The sequence below is a fragment of the Bos indicus genome, chromosome 3, assembly GCF_029378745.1.
Source record: "Bos indicus isolate NIAB-ARS_2022 breed Sahiwal x Tharparkar chromosome 3, NIAB-ARS_B.indTharparkar_mat_pri_1.0, whole genome shotgun sequence".
Lineage (NCBI taxonomy): Eukaryota > Metazoa > Chordata > Mammalia > Artiodactyla > Bovidae > Bos > Bos indicus.
Window position 1 is genome coordinate 120,105,652 of NC_091762.1, and position 17,956 is coordinate 120,123,607.

The following is a 17,956-nucleotide window of genomic DNA, read 5'->3' on the forward strand; positions in this document are numbered from 1 at the left end:
GCCAGTCTGGGGCAATGCCATGCGACACCGGTGCGTCTCCCATATGACCGCAGGCTGCTGTGAGCTCCTCCCTCGTGGTGTTGGAAACGGGGCAGTCCCCGCTAGGTAGGCGCCGGACCCCGAGGCCGTGCCGTCTGCCCTGCTGAAGGGAGCCACAGCGCAGCACCTGGCTTGCCGCGTGTGACCTGGCTCTGTTTATGTAATCCCCTGCCGTTCACCATGATCCAACGGAGATTTTTATTTTCTAATTTGTCTTTAGACCCCTTTCTAGAGCAGTTTTAGGTTCGCAGCAAAAGTGAGAGGAGGGTGCAGAGGTTTCCCAAACAGCCCCTGCCCCGCAGGTGTGCAGAGCCCCCATTCTCAGAGCCTCATTTTGACCTCTGCGCTGAGGTCATCCTGTGAGCCTGGGTCTCCGACAGTGGCGCTGAGTCCTGACACTGGCCTTCGGGACGTTCTGCCGGACTCTTGGCCGTGGCAGTCGGTGGTTATGTCTTCCCCTTGGTCTTTCCTGCAGCTGTAGCTCTTACCCCTGCTAAGTACAGCCCCCTGCGTCCACCCCAACATCAGAGAAATGACACAGGGTGGGCCAGGACACTGCACCCCTCACGAATCAGGTTGGACCAAGCTAACACCTTCTGCAGCTGCCTGCCTCGCGGCAGGGCGCGGGATGGGCCTGGGGGCATTCCGTGTCCCCTCCCATTAGCGTCAGCTCAGGCCCCGGGTCCCACGGCCTTCAGAGAGGCCCACGTATCCCCTCCGCAGCGTGCATGTGACCACTTTCCGGAGGAGGTCCAGGGAGGTGGCTGCCACATGGACTCACTGGGGTTTGCAACCACCTTCTCAGAACCTGGGGCATGGGCTGTGGCTCAGAACTTAGGAGTCACGTCGCTGGGAGGCAGAGTGAAGACTGCAGAATGCCTGCTGGCCGGGGCACCCAGAGGGTGGGCAGCCCTGCAGGGGGAGGGGCTACAGGCCGCCGGCAGTGCGCTGACGGGAGGTGGAAACACCAGAGAGCTGAGATGAGCAGGGACGGGGGCGCCATCTGCCGGGAGAAGCCCCCTCACCTGGCAGGGGTGCTTCTGCCACAGTGCCGCTGGCGGGGGGCTGCGGGTGGCTCCCTCATGAACGAGCAGGTGAGGACTGGGGGCGGGCAGGGGTCGTTCACAGGGACAGAGAAGGGTGTATGCACACAAGCTTGTCCACTTCGAGTGTCCAGAAAGCAGGCAGTCCCAGCCCCCGTAGACACAAGCAGTGCTCTAGCAGATTCAAGGCAGATTCAGAGGCTCTGCCCCCTGGAGCAGCAGGTGCAGACGAGCTCCCGGTCCCCCGAGGACTCTCAGCTTTTGGCCTTGATGACATCACACATTGGGCTCGGCACACGGAGCGCACAGCACCTTCACCCCGGGGCCTCCGAGACCCACTGTCCAGCACACTTAGATGCCCACAGGGCTGCCCCTGGACAGGCGCGGGTGGGCCCTGGGGACAAGGCCCTCCACCCCCAAATCCACTCCAGGCGAAGCCCGTTCCCTCCTCCAAACATTCCCGGAGCCTCTGTGGGCGGTGCCGCCGGCAGAGGGCAGTGAGCCGGGCACCCCGCTCAGCGCTCCTCGGCACCCAGGGTCTTGGTCTTCAGGAAGACGCTCTGCATGGCTGAGACCCGCTGCTCGTCCTGGATGTTGAAGGCCTGAAACTGCAGGCGGGGCGGGACAGCGGGGTCACGGGCCGTTGGGGCCGTCGGGCGCTCCCTGGGTCTCTCCCTCCGGGTCTTCACCTGTGCAATCCTCCCTGAGGGTGGACACACCTGGGGTCCTCTCTCCCGGGCCCTTCCCTGGACGGGCCTGACACAGGGAAGCCCCCCGGGTGCACTGCCGCCCCACCCCACGCACCCTGGAAGGAGCCCGTGTGGGCTCTCAAGGTGGGGTGAGACCTGGACAGGAGCTGGAGGGGCTCTGTGGAGGGGGAGGGGAGACCTAGCAGAGCCGGTGGAGCCTGGGGGCTCAAGGTGGGGCAGCCGGCGGACACACCCGGACGTGGGCTGGCCGAGGGACCCCCGAGTCCAGGGAAGCAGCAGGAAGCTGTCCCCAGCAGGCCTGGGGTAGCCGCACTTTCTCACAAGGAATGGAGCCCGGGGGGCAGGCTGGGCTCTTAGCATTTGCCCAGTGTGGGTTTGGGGGTAGTTCAGGGGGCACCGGGGGCAGGCTCAGATGGCCTGGTTCCGAGATGGGCCCTTGGCCCTTGAGGTCCCTGGCAGCTGGGGACTTTCATGGCTTGACGCTCCTGCCGCACTGCCCCAGCAAGGACTGGCCTGCCCCACCTTCCTTGGCTCCTGACCAGGGGCCACACAACAGGGGTCCCTCCCCACCCACCATGACCCCACACCTGCCGGGCCCCCCAGCCTTTGCGCCCACCTTGTCCAGCAGGACATCGAAGTAGGCAGTGGCCCAGTAGGCAGGCTCGCCGGCGGGCAGCTGCAGGAGTGCCCGGAGCCCGCTGCCCACGCGCGGCGGGGGGCTGCGGCCCAGGTGGGTGGCGTGGATGCGCAGGGCGGCCTCGGGCTGGCTGGCGAAGCGCTCGACACGCTGGTAGAGGGCGCCCAGGTCCAGGCCCGTGTCCTGCAGCAGGTTCCGCTCGGGGTGCAGGAAGTGCGGCAGGTTCCTGGTGGCCAGGCAGCAGAGCAGCACCACCAGGGGGCGGTACACGGCGCCCTGAAGCTCTGCCCAGTCCTCGGGAGCGGGGAAGAGCGCGGCGGCCCACAGGAGCACCATCTGCGGGGCATCAGGTCAGCCCACCCCGAGGAGGCCCCACCTGCCCACGCCTGCCCCAGCCTCTGTGCCTCCCTGGGCGTCCCAGCGGCCCCCACCCTGACACCCCTCTTTCTCCCTGGCATCAAGCTCAGGGGCTTCTGAGGCTCCCACCATCCTCTGGGCCTTTCCCACGTGCCCCGTCCTGCACGAACTCCTACTGATGCCCTGCAGCCCTACACAAAATGCCCTGCCCGGTGACATCGTCCCTGCCCTCATCTGTGAGTCCAGGATGCCTGAATCCATCTGAAAGCCACCAGAATAGACTTATCTGCCCCCCTCCCCCCAGCACTTCCTCCTCCCGCACCCGAGCCCCCAGCCAGGGGCCCTTCCTGCCACTTGGCGCCCTGCCGCACGCCCCCCAAGGACCCCAGCCTAGCCGCTCCCCCTTTACACGGGCCCGGGAGAGGCCACGCGGGGACCACAAACCTTCAAGTGGCCAAAGGTCAGGCCTGGGCTCCGACCACCGTCCCGCCAGCTCTCACAGTTGACCCCGTCGAGGATGGACAGGCTGTCTAGGCGGTGGCCCCGGAGGCAGCCCAGCGCCCCCAGCAGCCTGGTGAGCAGGTAGTCAGTGGAGACCCTGGAGCCCATCAACGTGGGCGGTCAGCACCGGAGCCGCCCAGGCCTCCAGGCACCTGCTCAGAAAGGACGGTCCCCGCCTCGGTGGCCTTCTGAGCCCCACGGGATGGCCAGGCCACACAGGGGCTGGCCTGGTGCTCGCAGGCCCCTGCGCTTTTCAGGACCCACCCCTGATGGGCCCTTGGGGGCGGAACGTCCCATTTCCAGATAGAAGCTCAGACCCAGGATGTGGGGGGTGGCTGAGTGCCCCCAGGCACGTCCGGCCCTCTTCGTGTGGACAGGAAGATGCCACCGTGACCCACCAGGGGTGAAGCAGTGGCTCTGTGTGGGCGGGCAGGGGCCGGGTGAAGCCCCCTGCCCAGTCAGGGTGACGTCTCCACTCCAGGCCAGGTCAGATCAGGATGGGACACAGTCCCCAGCCCTGAGTTTGAGGGGAGCTCAGCCACAGCCCCATGCCCCCACCTCCCCTCACAGACACTGAGGGGGGCTCCCCTCCCCTGCAGGACGGGCCACCCTTCCTGAGCACAGGCTCCTGGAGGGGGACCCAGGACCCAAGGTGGGGCTGTGGGAGCTCCAGGGCTGGGTGGGAGGGCCTGCAGCTGGACGGCCCAAGTAGGAGCTGTCCCCTCCCTCACGGTGGGGGATGCACGTCTGGGAAAGGCAGAGCCCAGGGCCAATGCCTCTCCTCGGACACTGACCGCCCTCCCGCAAGGGGCCTCCCCGCTGCCCTGCGGCCCCAGATCAGTTCCCCCGACCCTCGCCACTGTCCCACCTGAAGGGAAGGTGCTGGGTGGGGTGACAGAGAAGGCCACCCAGGACAGCCCCCCAGAGTTCCGAGTCCCCCCTCAGGTGCCTGACAGCGCCCCCTCCCCAGTGGGACAGAAGGCACCTCCCTGTCCCCAGCGCCAGGAGCTGGCAGCGGGGGGCAAGCAGTCTGGTGGGATCCCTGAGGCCCTAGGAACGGCAGCGCTGTTCAGGAGCCCAGGGCAGAGGTGGGCAGGGGACTCTGCAGGATCCCTGCCCGCAGTGGGGAGCAGAGGGGTGATGGGCCGCCCCTCCCGCCGGCTCCCCGAGGCCCCGCACACCCGAGTGCATCCTACCTCCAGAGCTCAGCGCCGGCCGGCACCAGGGCCACCTCCTGGCGGACGATCCCTCGCAGGGCGCCCTCAGGGAACCCTGGCACCAGCTGGGCCCCCTCCAGGGCAGGCACCCTGAGCCTCTTCCGCACCACGGGCACCATGTTGAAGTGGAGCGTCCTCCAGCCGCTGGACACCCGCAGGGACAGGCCGAGCTGCTCCTCCCTCAGGCTGTCCGCGCTCAGGGAGCCTGCAATGGGCCACCTGCTAAGCCAGCCCCTCTCTCAGGCCGGCCTCCGAACCCCAACCCCCGTGCCTCGGGCAGCCCTGACCCAGTGAGACCTGCTCACGGAACAGACGTCAGGGGTCTGCTCAGGGAAAAGCCCACAGGAGCACCCGGGGCGGGGGGCGGATCTCTAGTCCAGGGGCGCCCCCAGGGAGACCAGGCCGCGGACACCGTGACCTGGGACCTGGGACCTCAGCCTCCAGAGCACGAGGAAATGTGCTTCTGTTGTTTAGGCCGCCAGGTCCCTGGGGTCTGGAGGTTCCTAACCCTTGGCTCGAAGAGGCTGATTTTAAGGCTGAGCCCCACGCCCTGGGACACCCAGTGCCCCCTCAGTCCCTGGCTGCCTCAGCACCCCTTTCCTGGACCCGTGGGCCCCTAACCCCGGGCCGGCGGGTCATAGCAGCCCCTCTGCTAGGGACACCCTGGGCTGCTGGAAGTCGGTCCCACCCTCCCCGCAGCCTGTAGCCCCTGCGGGTCCTCCAGAGGGTGGGGGCAGCTTCTGTGGCATTCCAGCTCCAGAGCCCGAGGGGGCCTGGCTGTAGCTGGATATCCCCTGATCAGGCCCGCCTGCTCCCCAGTTCCCACCCCTGCGCCCCTGCGTGACCCAAGAGCCCCCTCCAGGCTCCACCCGTGACACCCGTCCAGGAAGGGCCAGGCCTGAGTGAGCGCCCAGTGGCCCTGCAGCCAGGGTGGTGAGGAGCTGGCTGGGCACAGCCTCATCCAGGAGGAGGCCCTGGACCCCACCAGACATGCCGGCCTGGCACCGGAGCCTGCCTCCTGCTGCACATTCTAGCTGACCTGCTTCCCACTCCCCGCCTCCTCCCCAGACCCCAAGGGGCCCAGTCTAGCCCTGGAAAGCGCCCCAGACCACCAGGAGGGGACGTTCCATGCACCTTACCCCAAACACATACACACCCCGGAGAGAGCAGGTACTCTCAGGGCAGCAGGAGGGGCTCTGTGTGCGGCCTGGGTGAGGAGGGGTCTTCCCTGCCCTCCCAGTGCTGCCCAGAGAGGGTGCCAGGCCAGAGGCCAGGGGCCGGCCAGCTGGGGCCCAGAGGGCGGGTCATCAGGTCCCAAAGGGAGTCCCCAGCACATGCCCTGGAGGACGGTCTCGCCGCTGGTGAGCCCACTCTGCACTGCCCGCCCCGGGCCTCCCATGGCCCCGGGGTTCCGGGAAGAGCCCACGTGCTCCCCACCCCTGTACGAAGACCCGTCCCCCACAATGTCCGGCAGGGCAGCTCTTGGGCCACCTCTGGGACCCCGCCCAGAGCAGGTCCCAGCCCTACCACTGGGGCCACTCCGTCCCCTGCAGGGCTGTCTCCCCACCAGCTGAGCGGGGAAAGGGCTCAGGGACCCCCAGCCCCTCCCATTCAGCGTGGTTGGAGGCCCCTGTCATGCAGACACCTGGGCAGTTTCACTTCCTTATCTGCCTTTGTTCACAGAAAGGTGGCTTGGAAGGCAGCCAGCCGCACCCACAGTCCCTGGCACTCCCCGCCTCAGCCTGCCCGGTCTCACCGGTTCCCAGGGTGGGGGCGGCCTGAACCCCTGAGCCTGGGCTGCCGCTTCCCTTTTAAGGCAAGTGTCAGAAGCAACGCCTGGAATTTCCTGCAGCAGGAAGCGCGGGTGGGAAGGAGGGGCCTGGCCACTGGGCAGAGAGAGCCCTGCAGGTGAGGCGGTCACTGTGAAGCTCGGAGGGGACCGGACAAGACGCGGGCGGGGCTGAGCTTAGGAGCGCCCTCGACAGGCTGCGGCCACCCAGTGGGGCGCGTCTGCCATCAGCCTGCAGCAGCCCTGTGGGGGCCAGGTGGACAGCCTCCCCCTGTGGGCTCAGAGTCCTCACGTCGGCTTGCAGACAGACGCCCGGCTCCCCCGGAACCTGCAGGACCTGAGCCTGGACGTGCGGTCAGACCTGAGCTCCGTACGCTGGGCTGCCCGGGACAGGTCAGCACCCCTCGGGTGGCTGCCATCCCACTCGCTGATGTGGGGCCAAGAGGACTCCAGACGACAGCCACAGGCGCCTCGTCCTGTCCCCTCCTGGGGCAGCCGTGCAGCCTGTCTTGGTTCCCAGGCCTTGCCCCTCGGCCCTGCCCCCTGGAGGAGGCACTTCACCACCCAGGGCCCCCGCCGTGCTGGGCTGTCCTTCCAGCGCCCGTGAGGTCCAGGCAGCGCCTGCTGGAAGGGGGCCCACAACTTCTGGGCCTGTCAGGAGTGCCGCCCACGGCCCCCACCCATCAGATCACATCACCAGGGCAACCAGGGAGACGCTGAGGCCAGAGCCTGCTCACCGGACAGTTCCCCACCACAGAACCTGCCCAGGGCCAGGACACCAGCGTACATAGAAACAGGCCTGTGTGCACCGGCACACACACCCCTTCACGCGTGTGCACACATGCACTTATGATCCCACAGTCCCACACTTGCACACACACACACACACGATCACACATGCATGCACTTACACACCCACATTTGCGCTCACACGTGCACTCATGAACTTGCTATCTCACACTTACACACACAATGCACTCATGATCCTACAGTTTCACACTTATACACACACATGCACTCACCATCCTGCTACCCCACGCTTGCATACGTGTTCGTACATGTGTGCACTCACACACACATGTGTTCACACACGTTCTCACCATCCTGCTATCCCACACTTGCATATGTGTTCACACATGCACCCACAATCCTGCTATCCCACGCTTACACACACACACGCACTCATGATCCTACAGTTTCATGCACACGCACACGTGTTCACACATGCACTCACCATCCTGCTATCCCACGCTTGCATGTGTGTTCACACATGTGTGCACTCACACACGTGTGTTCACACATGCACTCACAATCCTGCTATCCCACGCTTACACACACACACATGCACTCCACACCACGTCATCCCACACTTACACACGTGTGCTTACACATGCATTCACGGGCCTGCCATCCCTCACTTACACACACACCCACACATGTGCGCACACATGCTCTCAGATCCCACAGTCCCACATTACACACACACACACCCTTGCACACGCATGTGGAGCACGCTCGCCCACACCTGGCGTGATGAGGCCGTGGTGCTTGCAGTACACGACGGCCGCCACCAGCAGGTCCTTGAGGACCCTCAGGACCTTGCTGGGCACGATGTGGCCGCAGCACCCGGCGCTGCCCTCCGGGGAGGCCTCGAAGACGTCGTCCGCCTTCCAGCGCTCCAGGCCAGCCGCTTCCTTGGGGAGGCCCAGGCGGCAGCACCCCAGGCCGTCCCCCGCTTCGGCGGCCCCCATCTGCTCAATCACCAGGGCCTCGGCGTCCACCCACAGGGGCACCTCCACGTCCAGCGGGCCCTCTGAGGAGCGCAGGGCAAACTGGAAGGCCTCCAGGTCCCGGGAATAGTCCACGAGGAAGCGGGGGTCCAGGGCGTGCGCCCGCTCCAGCAGGGTGAGCACCACGTCCTCCGCGCGCTGGTGCTCCTGTGCCCGGGACGCCGCCCGCGAGCGCAGGGCTTGCAGGTAGTGGTGCCACAGGGGCACCTGCACGGCCATGGCTGCGGGCACAGCCCGCGGGAACGGGCTGGGAGGAGGTGCCTGCTGCAAGCGGCCCGGCTCCCACCAGCGACTGGCGGGCGGGCGGGCGGGGTGCAGCAGCTAAATAGCTGAATGGGGCCCCGGCTTTGAAGTGAGGGTGAGTCAGGCATCAGCAATTAGGAACGTCGCGGGCGGGCGGGGCCTGGCTTCCCTCCCGCCACCGCGGCTCCACGGCTCAGGCCCAAGGGCGTCCAGGCTTGGGACTTTGCCCCTCTGGGCCCGGTCCCCCCACCCCGTGCTGTCCTGTCCCGGGCACCCCCTTTCCACCCTTATGCCCGTCACAGCAGCCACAGATGGGACGCGGGCCATCCCCGCTGCTCGGATGAGAGGTGAGCAGGCCGAAGGCCGCGCCGACCCCTCAGTGGGAGCTGTCCACTGCAGCTTCCACCACCCAGCAGCCTCTCTCTGAGGGCCAGGCTGCGAGGCTATGTTTCCATGGCAACCCAGACACCACCCCCATCAGGCACCTGTGCCCGCATAAAGCAGGGAGCCCAAACCCCCTGCCTCCTCCCCCTGCAGGGCATGTGTCCAGCCCCGGCGCCCAGCCCCAGGCCCTCAGACCCCTGAGGGGCCCACCTCCCACCCGCCTGCCCTTCAGCCTGAGAGGAGTCATCACCCCCGGGGCCTGGTGCTGGACCCAGCCTGGTTCCAGAGAGTGCCTCCCTGGGCCAGCCTGGCCGTCCTGGGAAGCCTCGCCCTGCCGCCCACTCCAGCACAGTCCAGCCCCGCCTGCCACTTCACAAATCCCAGCCAGCCTCGGGAAATGCCCTGCCGACCCCAGGCCCCGCCAGGCTGGCCGTGCACGTGTGTTCAGCCACCGCAAGGTCTGCAAACCGTGAACACGGGGCCCTCCCCCGGCCAGGCATCTCGAGACACTGCCCTTGCTGCGCTCCAGGGGAGCCCTGCCCCGCCCCCGCCTGAGACACCCAGGGAGCTGTGCACACTTCAACGCTGCAGGCAGGACCGGCATCAAGCACTCCGTTCCTGGGGCTTGGAAACCCCCCTAAGAAGCTGCAGCCCCCGCGGGGTGTCTCAGCGTCCACACCTCCCGGGATGAGGAGCCCACCACCTCACAAGGCAGCTCGTGATAGTCAACAGAAGGCAGATCCGCGTCCTCAGCCCAGCTGGCCCTGCCCTCCGCGGTTAGCCCAGTTAGCCCAGGGCAGCTCCGGGGGCTCAAGCCCTCACTGTTAGCAGCCCTCCTGGTGCCCTGCTCATCTGCCTGCCAGGAGGATGCTCAGCTGCAGGGAGACGCACTGGGGCCCTTCTGCCCTGACTTGACCCTCGGCACGGGGTCCTGCCTGCATCTGGAGCCACCGTCTGTGACTCAAGGATTCTCACATTGCTCCAGCGTCACCCTCCCACGAATCTCACCACTCTCCTGAATTCGCCCCAGAGACCTGGCGACGCCTGTCTACCCAAAGTGCCAAGAGCTTTGAGCCAAAGGGAAGGCCCATGCCATGCCCAACGGGCTGCCTTGGGCTCTGCGCCCTGAGGACCCTGGGGCAGGGGCCCTCCCCGCCCGGGTCACCAGCCCCTGCCGTCCCTGGAGCACTGCTCCTGGTCAGCAGCTCTGAAGGGCCGGAGGCTGGCCGTGCACGCTCCTCACCCTCCCCGTGCCCATCCTCACCCTTTGCTGGTGGCCCTGCTCCTGGCACCCCACAGCCAGGCCGATGTGCCCCAGGGTCTGGCAGACCCCTCGGACCCAGCAAACTCAACGTGCATCTCCAACCTCCCGCAGAGGGCTCCCCCCGCCCCGCTCCGGTCTCAGGGGAGTCCCGCTTCTGCCCAGCGAGTCCTGGATCTGCTCCCCCACTCCCCGCAGACTGTCCACCCCAGCCCACCTCTCCCCAGGCCTCTGGTCCCTGGCTCTGAGCTGTCGGGGCTGGCCCTCCAGGAGACAAACCTGACCAGGAGCCTCTCTGGTGTCATCCCTGTGTCCACGCTCCCAGGAACCTTCTCCTCCATCTCTGGCCAAGCCTCAGCCCCTGCCTGCCTGACCCCTGACCACTCCTGTGTCCCCTCGAGCGGCTTAGGCAGGCTGGTCCCCTGACAGCCCCTGACAACACCCCCACCAGGCATCCTCAGCGTGCTCCCCCACCCAGGGTGGCTGCCGGCGGCCAGAGGCGCTCACACAGCGGGCACTTGGGCAACAAGAGGGATTGTGGGCCCATGGGGCAGACGTCCCGGGAAGCTGGACGTGAGCTCCCTGCAGGGAGAGACGAGAGGGGAGTGGGTGCCCACCCGACAGGCCTCAGACCCCGGGACCAGCGACCCACAGACCCCAGCGCAGAGGCACGGGAGCCATGGGAGTAGGCATGCTCAGCGCCCCAGCGGGTTTGATAAGCTCCCCGTGGGCGGGAGGTGCAGGGCAGTTCAGCCCGCGTGTTTGCGTTGCTTCCGCCTCTCAGTGAAACTCAGCGAGGGAGCACATATTTCAGGAATTCCCACGCACGCTGGAAGGGGCACGCGTCCCCCCGAACAGGCTCCTGAACGGCGGCCCCGACACGGGCTCAGCACAGGTGATGGACAGCCCAGGTGGCCAGGGGCTTGCAGAGAAGGGAAGCCAGGCCCCCCGAAGCACACCGCTAGCAGTCACCCTGGACAGCCTCTGAATGGCCGGGATCAGACCCGGGCTCTGGTCCCCGTCCTCACCCGGCGTGGCCTGCCTCCTCTACATGCCCACGGCTCCAGCCCATTCACGCCACACCCTGTATCACCGGCCACCACCTGACTGGATGGCAGACACGTGCAGGGGTGCCCTGCCCTCAAGGCTGAGCCTGGTCTCCTGAATGCATCCCCCATGCTGTGGCAGGATCTGCCACCACCCCTGGTGCCCGCGGCCCCGGCACTGTCCCCCTGACCACCCGTCGGCCTCAGAGGCTCTGCGGGTAGCCGGGAGGGGCACAGTGGGCGGAGGGGCAGCCAACAGCCCCCAGGAGCCAGCCAGCTGCCTGGCTGCAGCCTCTCCTCCTAGGCTACCCAGCTCTGGCGTGAGCACGAGGGAACACGCAGGACTGGGTGTGCAAGGGGGTGCCAGGCCAATTGAACCTGAGGCTCATGGAGAAGCCAGGGAGGCCGTCATGTCCGGAAGGAGCCTCAAGAGGCCCGTGCGAGCGGGTGCAGGGGTGAGGCTGGGGTGTGAGGCTCTGTCCGTCCGTCCAGCGGGGGCTGCAGAGCCCTGAGGGGGTGAGCCGTCTGGGTGCTTGTGGACACTGGGACCCCTCAAGGAGAAGCAGGCGTGCAGGTGACCAGCAACGGTCCCCAGGAAGGTAACCCCCGCCCCACCAAGCGGGCAGTGGACAGCTGACCCATGAAGGTGTCCCAGGCGGGAAGGGAGCCGGGCAGGCACGGATGGACAGGGGTGGGTAAGGCCTGTGGGGAGAGGAGGGGCTCCGCGGGCCCATCACGGTGCGGGGAGCAGCAGGTGAGACAGGGGCCCGGGCAGATGCCCTCTCAGGCCCAGGGAGCGGAAGACCGCCATCGGGGTAGCCCAGGGCGGCCCAGCTCCCATCCAGGCCGGTCAGTCAGCCCAGGGCCAGCCCGCAGCCCACAGCCCTCCCCAGCGTGTATCGGTCGCTCACTCGCATCCGACTCTTTGTGACTGCGTGGACTGTGGCCCGCCAGGCTTCTCCGCCCGCGGGATTTCCAGTCAAGAGCGCTGGAGCGGGTGGCCATTTCCTCCTCCGAGCCCTCCCCTAGGCGCGGCGTCATCGGCACAGCCCGACCCAGGAGTCGACCAGCTCTCTCCTGAAGGTGCCGGGCCGCAGGGGCGGGGGAAGCATTTGCTTCCGGGTCTGCAGGCGGGTGTGGGTCGTTCTTGTTTTTCTTTTCAGTGTGTTTTTGTTGTGACAAAAAGGTAGCAGAAAGCTGGCTGTCTCCTTGCGCCGCCCATGAGCGCAGGTGTCGGAAGGCGAGGCCACAAGTCACTCCTACTCCCCTTCCCCAAGACCAGCCCCCAAGCCTGCCCACAGCAGCTCCCTCGGGCAGCCCTCTGAGTGGATGAACACAGCCGGGCCCTGCTCCTGGGGCCTCCCCCTGGCTGGACACCCCCCAGAAAACCAGGGCTGGTAGTCCCCCGTGGTCTCTGGGCAGTGGCCTGCATGTCACGGGAGGTCCCCCGTGCTGCACAGAGACGGGAGGGTTGAGGCCCGTCTCCCACGGTGCACGGGTCCGGGGCCACTCGGGGCGACCCCGAGAGGCTGGCAGGCAGTGTCCCTGAGCCTGAACCTCCCACAAGTACCCCAATCCCGCAGTGCGTCACCCACAGCCTTAAGCGTGGACGGAGGGCCGGGCTGGCCGGAGGCACCGACTCAGAGCGGAGGGTCAGCTGTTCCGGCTCGTGCCCAAGCCTGTGCCCCAGTGTCCAGGACTCGGCTGCATTTTGGTGCCACAGCAGGGTTCTCAGGGCAGCTTCTGTCCAGCACCTGCAGGGGACACAGACCCAGAGGCCGCAGACCGGGTTCAGCGGAGTCCCAGCCGCCAGGGGAGCCACTCCTGCCGTGAGCAGTCCCCGGCCATCCCGCACTCGCCTGCCTGGGGTGGGAAGAGGCCCGAGACCCGGGGCCCAGGGTCACGGAGGAGCCCAGCCAGTCAGATCCTGGCCGATCACAGCAGGGCCAGCCTGGAGGCCGCGAGGGTGGGACAGGGACGCCCGCCCTCCCCAGGGCTGCTGTGACTCTCCTTCAGAGGACACATCAGGGCTGCGCGTCGTATCCACAGCTGGCACGCCCCCACCAGCTGCACGGCTGCCCAGGGCCTGAAGTGGCCTGAGCACAGGGGAGTCAGCGCTTCGATGAGAGTTTGAGGTCCCATCCTCTCGGGACGGGTCTAGGTCAAGGGTGGTAAATGCTGGGGCCCCCGGGGCCAGGCAAGGCCAGCCAGCTCTGCCTCTGCTTCCCTGCCCCTCATCTTGTGGTTCCCGTCCACTCATGGGCCCAGCGAGGCTGGGGCTCTGCACTGTCCCTGGGGAGTCTGTGGGCGACCTGTCGCCATAGACGCAGTGCGAGCCGAGGAGAATGCGGTGAGGCCCCTGCTTCCACGGGGGAACAGCGCACAGGGCCAGGGCGGCCGCGGGCTGGGCCGGGGGAGGTAGCCAAAGCCACAGCACGGCCCTCAGTGCCCGGGGACTCCCTCCAAGTGCCCGGGGGAGGTGCCGGGTCCGCGTGTGCGAGTCAGGACAGCTGTGGTCCTCCCCGACCCCACGCTGCCCCCGGCGCATCCCACAGGGCCCACATGCTGAGCACCTCCACAACACCCTCCACTCGGTCCAGAGCGTTCCTTGGGGGCAGTGCCCAGGCCCTGGGCTGAGCCCCACCTGAGGGCCCTGCTGGTCCACTGATGGCCCCGGGTTAAAGCCACAGCATGGACGCCAGGCAGGGAAGCCCTGGGTGGTGCCCCCGGGGCCCTTGTGAGCCCTGAGGGGATGGCCACTGGAGCCAGAGAGGCATCTCCAAAGAGAGGACGCTGCGGGGGCGAGGACCGCAGACCTCTGCATGCTCTGCTCCACCACGAGGCTTCAAGTGGGCAGAACAGGCCGGGGTGGGCGTCAGGTGGGGCGGGGCACGGTCAGGAACAACCCCAGCCACCCAGGCTCACCAGCTGGGCTCGTTTCTGACCGTGAAGTCTGGTCTGGACTCGTCCGAGTAGTCTGCACAGACGGTCACACCCACCTCTGCAGCCCCCGTCCTCCCCCTGCCTGAGTACCCCATGTTGAGCCCCCAGGTAGGAACCCTCCCCGGAGGGCAGGGTCACGCCCTCCAAGCCCCCGAGCCCCCTCCCTGGGGGCAGAAGCAGGCCTGAGCCCCCCGCTCCTGGCCTCACCCATCACCACTCCTGACGGGTCAGCTGCTGCCCGTGCTCGTGTGGCCCCGGGAAGGTGCGGGGGAGGGAGCGGTGGACCGCCCATGGCAAGTGGGACACGCACGACCCCGGGGCAGGTCCCCCGAAGGGCTCCAGGGGACCAGCCTCCAGAAGACACACCCAGGGCTCCCCGGTCCCCCTGCAGGCTCAGTCTGCCCACTAGTTACAGGCCTCACACCACTGAACTCTAGTCCCTTTGCAAAGGCTTGGAATATGCCATGGTTTACGATCCTCACTCAGGAGGGACTGGCGGTCTGCACGCCTTCCCCACCTGCTGTGTGGCCCCCAAGCAACTGCCCAGCGGAGGGCTAGGGCCCTTCCCTGCATGGGTGGGGGTCTGGGGGAGAGGCCAGCCCCTCCCCCATGTGGTCACTCAGGTAGACAGCGTCACCCAGGGCGTCTCCAGGTCTCCAGGGAATCGACTACCAGACAACAGCGTTCCTTGGTCCCCATGGCAACAGAGCCGCCCTCCTGTTTCCAGGGAAACCAAGCCCTCTGCGTCCTGGTTGCTGCAGCAACGCCTATGGGTTCAGTCAGCCACACTGTCCTGCCAACTCAGAGGGGCAGCTGGGCGTCCAGGACAGAGGAGCCAGGTGCTGCCGGGGTGTAGGGCCAGTACACAAACGCAGGTCCCGGCCCGGCCAGGGTCCAGGAGGAGAGTCTCGGGCCGCAGAGCCCCTGCTTTCTCTTGGGTCCTGTGCACCAGCCCGTGATGAGTTCTGCCTCCAGTGAGCCAGGCAACGGGGACTCCGCCGAGCGGTCCCGGCTGGGGCTGGACGCCGTGATCAAGGTCAGTGCTGTGGCCGCCCTCCAGCACCCTCCTGGGCACAGGGGCTGAAGGCCCCTTGGGAGGCAAGGGACCCTGCACAGAAGGGCCACACCTCCCCAGCTGCAAGGGGTACTTTCCACGTGCTCACGTGGTCAGCGCAGACATAGAGTGAGTGCGTGCCCAGATACACACACACACACAGGAACACACGCGCACACATACACGAGCGTACACACAGCTGCACACACAGACACGAGCACACACAGGTGCACACACAGACACGAGCACACACAGAGACACAAGCACACACACACACACACAGGAACACACAGACACACACACACGAGCACACACGCAGGTGCACACACAGACACATGAGCACACTCACAGGCGCACACACAGACACACGAGCACACACACACACAGGAACACACGGACACACACACACGAGCACACACGCAGGTGCACACACACACGAGCACACACACAGGCGCACACACAGACACATGAGCACACACACAGGCGCACACACAGACACACGAGCACACACACAGACACAGGCACACATACACACAGGAACACACGGACACACACACACGAGCACACACGCAGGTGCACACACACACGAGCACACACACAGGCGCACACACAGACACACAAGCACACACGCAGGCGCACACACAGACACACGAGCACACACACAGGTGCACACACGTGCAGACTCCAATAGGACAGAGCCTGGGGAGAGTCTGAACTGGAGGCTGGGGACCTGAGCCTAGCCCCAGCCCCCCGATCTGTGCTGTATGAACTCGGGCAGCCAGCCCCCTTCTCTGCGCCCCGGGCCAGCTGCCTGCACACTGGGGGTGGGGGAGATGGAGGACCCTCCCACCCCAACAGTCTGGCTCACTGCTGCCTTGGTGGCAAAGTGTGGGAGTCAGCGGGCCTTCCTGGAGAGCTGTGGGCCCAGCTGTGGGTGTGGTCTGCTCTAGGGTCTGTTCTGTGAGGCCCAGAAGTCCTGGTTCTGTCTCCCTTTATGGCCCCCACCTGGGTGACAAAAACCACAGCACCTGGGCGTCACCCCTGACGCCCCCCCTTCACTCCAGACCTGCAGCCCAGTGCCCAGCCCTGCCATCCCAGCCCCTTAAGAGCCCCGCACCCCGACCCCCGCTGTCACCTGGCTCCAGCCTCTACAGCCAGCCCGTCCCTACCCTGCCTCACCCCCGGGATCTCAGTGAACCCCTGGGAACCAGCTCACTCAGCCGTTTATTAACCCAGTGACGAGAAGCTCAGAACTATGCTGTAGGGGGTGACGGGTCCCCAGGGAAGAGTCCCGGCCCACAGCTGTGCTGATGATTAGATCACACAGTGGGGCCGTGTGTGCACACCCGGGACGGGCAGGGGCAACGGCAGGATATTTGAATCAGCTGATGCACAAGGCGAGCGCACTGGCCCTGGTGGACTGTCTGCCTGGCTCCGTGAGGCCAGTGCTCCGACGCGCTGAGAGCTGGCAACCAGGCAGGGGCGGGGCGGGGGAGGCAGGGCGGCTCACACCCCCGTTCCCCAGGCAGGCAGCCCCTCACTGGGAGGGGGAACCTATCACCCCTTGGGAGTCCAGGAAAGTAGAGCTTGAGAGCTGAAGTCGCCGTGGCTACATGCTGGTTTGAGGGAGAAACACAGGATGGTGCCCACGTCCAGCAGTGGGCAGCGGTGCGTGGCACATGAGGCTGCCCAGCTCCCTCTGCCCACGGGACGCTCTCATCTGAAAGCCGTGGGGAGCCCTGGCAGGTGTGCACAGCCCGCCCGCCAGCACCTGTCATCTGCATGGCAGTGATTGAGATCTCAGGGCAATTACTCGTGGGCGAGCAGACGGGCGGGCGGGCGCCAAAGGCACCCAGACAGGCGGCCCAGACAGATGGCAGGAGAGATGGCTCCTCCAGCCCTCTGGCTGCAGACAGAAACCGAGGGGCCCAGGCAAGGCGCCGCCTGGGGACGGGGCTCACATGCGTGGGACAAGACCTGAAGGGGCTCCCCCGCCCCCAGAGCCCCAGACACCCGCTCGCTGCAGCCAGAGCCGCTGCCCACCCCAGCTTCTCCCTGAGCCCCTTCCAGCCCCCCACCCACACTCAGAGCTGGACTCTCTGAGGGTCTGGACCAGAGCAGGTGGACAAAGCCGGCCGACGGACAGAGGAGCCCTGGGGAGGAAGATCTGTGATTCTAGACCCAATTCCGTCAGAAGTTTCAGAAAGGTTCAGACTCTTTCTTTTGCACTACGTTTTGAGTCGTGGTGTTTTCTAAGAACTTGTCCATTATATGTCAGTTTTCAAGTTTGCTGCCCGAAGTTGTTCCTAACTTCCTCTCGCTGTCGTTCTGAAGCCTGAAAGTTCGAGGCAGGGCAATCTCCCGCCCCTCGGTGCCGGGGGTTTGAGACCCAGGAGTCCCTGGGGACCCAGGACTTTGGGGTGAAGTTCAAGCGAGTCCCTGGCAGGCCCGGATGAGTAAGTCACCCCCGATCGACAGTTTTCATTGCTGATACTGCTGGCTGTGGGTGCCCTTTATGGTGTTTGTCTTCCGTTTCATTGATTTGTGTATTTATTCTTCCTTAGCTTTTCAGTTCTTTGGATTGTTGTTCTTCTCAATTTTTGAGACATGTGTTTAGCTCTTCTTTAGTGATTTAGTCTTCTTTGTTTTTTAAAAAAAATTTTACTTAAAAAACTGTAGTAAATTATATATACGTGTGTGTGCATGCTCAGTCACGTTCAACTCTTTGCGACCCCATGGACTGTAGCCCACCAGGCTCCTCTGTCCGTGGGATTTTCCAGGCAAGAATACTGGAGGGGGTTGCCATTGCCTTCTCCAGAAAAAAAAATGGTGGTAAATTATATACACACAAAGTTTACCATTTTCACCGCTTTAAAGCGCACAGTTCAATGGCATTAAGTCCACTCACATCGTGCAAGCACCACCACCAGCGTCTCCAGGAG

The 17,956-nt window shown here is 65.7% G+C and overlaps 2 protein-coding genes across 9 annotated transcripts in view; one reads left to right on the forward strand and one right to left on the reverse strand.

Annotated features, from left to right (window-relative positions):
* Positions 1–217: 217 nt before the first annotated feature.
* MAB21L4 (mab-21 like 4) lies at positions 218–12,057 on the reverse strand. 3 transcript variants are annotated; one of them, XM_019958039.2, is made up of 5 exons: positions 11,929–12,057; positions 4,484–4,709; positions 3,231–3,384; positions 2,409–2,765; positions 218–1,690 (listed from the first exon to the last, which is right to left on the reverse strand). In XM_019958039.2, the coding sequence occupies exons 1-5, from the start codon at positions 12,020–12,022 to the stop codon at positions 1,598–1,600; spliced, it is 924 nt and encodes a 307-aa protein (XP_019813598.2). In that variant the 5' UTR covers positions 12,023–12,057; the 3' UTR covers positions 218–1,597. The 3 variants fall into 3 exon arrangements, with proteins under 3 accessions (XP_019813598.2, XP_070643163.1, XP_019813597.2); XM_070787062.1 differs by lacking the exon at positions 11,929–12,057 and adding an exon at positions 7,819–8,521 and having other exon boundaries at positions 3,231–3,357; XM_019958038.2 differs by lacking the exon at positions 11,929–12,057 and adding an exon at positions 7,819–8,412.
* Positions 12,058–14,744: 2,687 nt separating this feature from the next.
* The window catches only part of CROCC2 (ciliary rootlet coiled-coil, rootletin family member 2), a 68,259-nt gene continuing 65,047 nt past the window's right edge, over positions 14,745–17,956 (forward strand). For all 6 annotated transcript variants that reach the window (XM_019958043.2, XM_019958044.2, XM_070787065.1 and 3 more), the window contains exon 1: positions 14,745–14,996. In XM_019958043.2, coding sequence (XP_019813602.2) covers positions 14,919–14,996 — 78 coding nt within the window. In that variant the 5' untranslated portion in view covers positions 14,745–14,918. The remainder of the gene's footprint in view (positions 14,997–17,956) is intronic.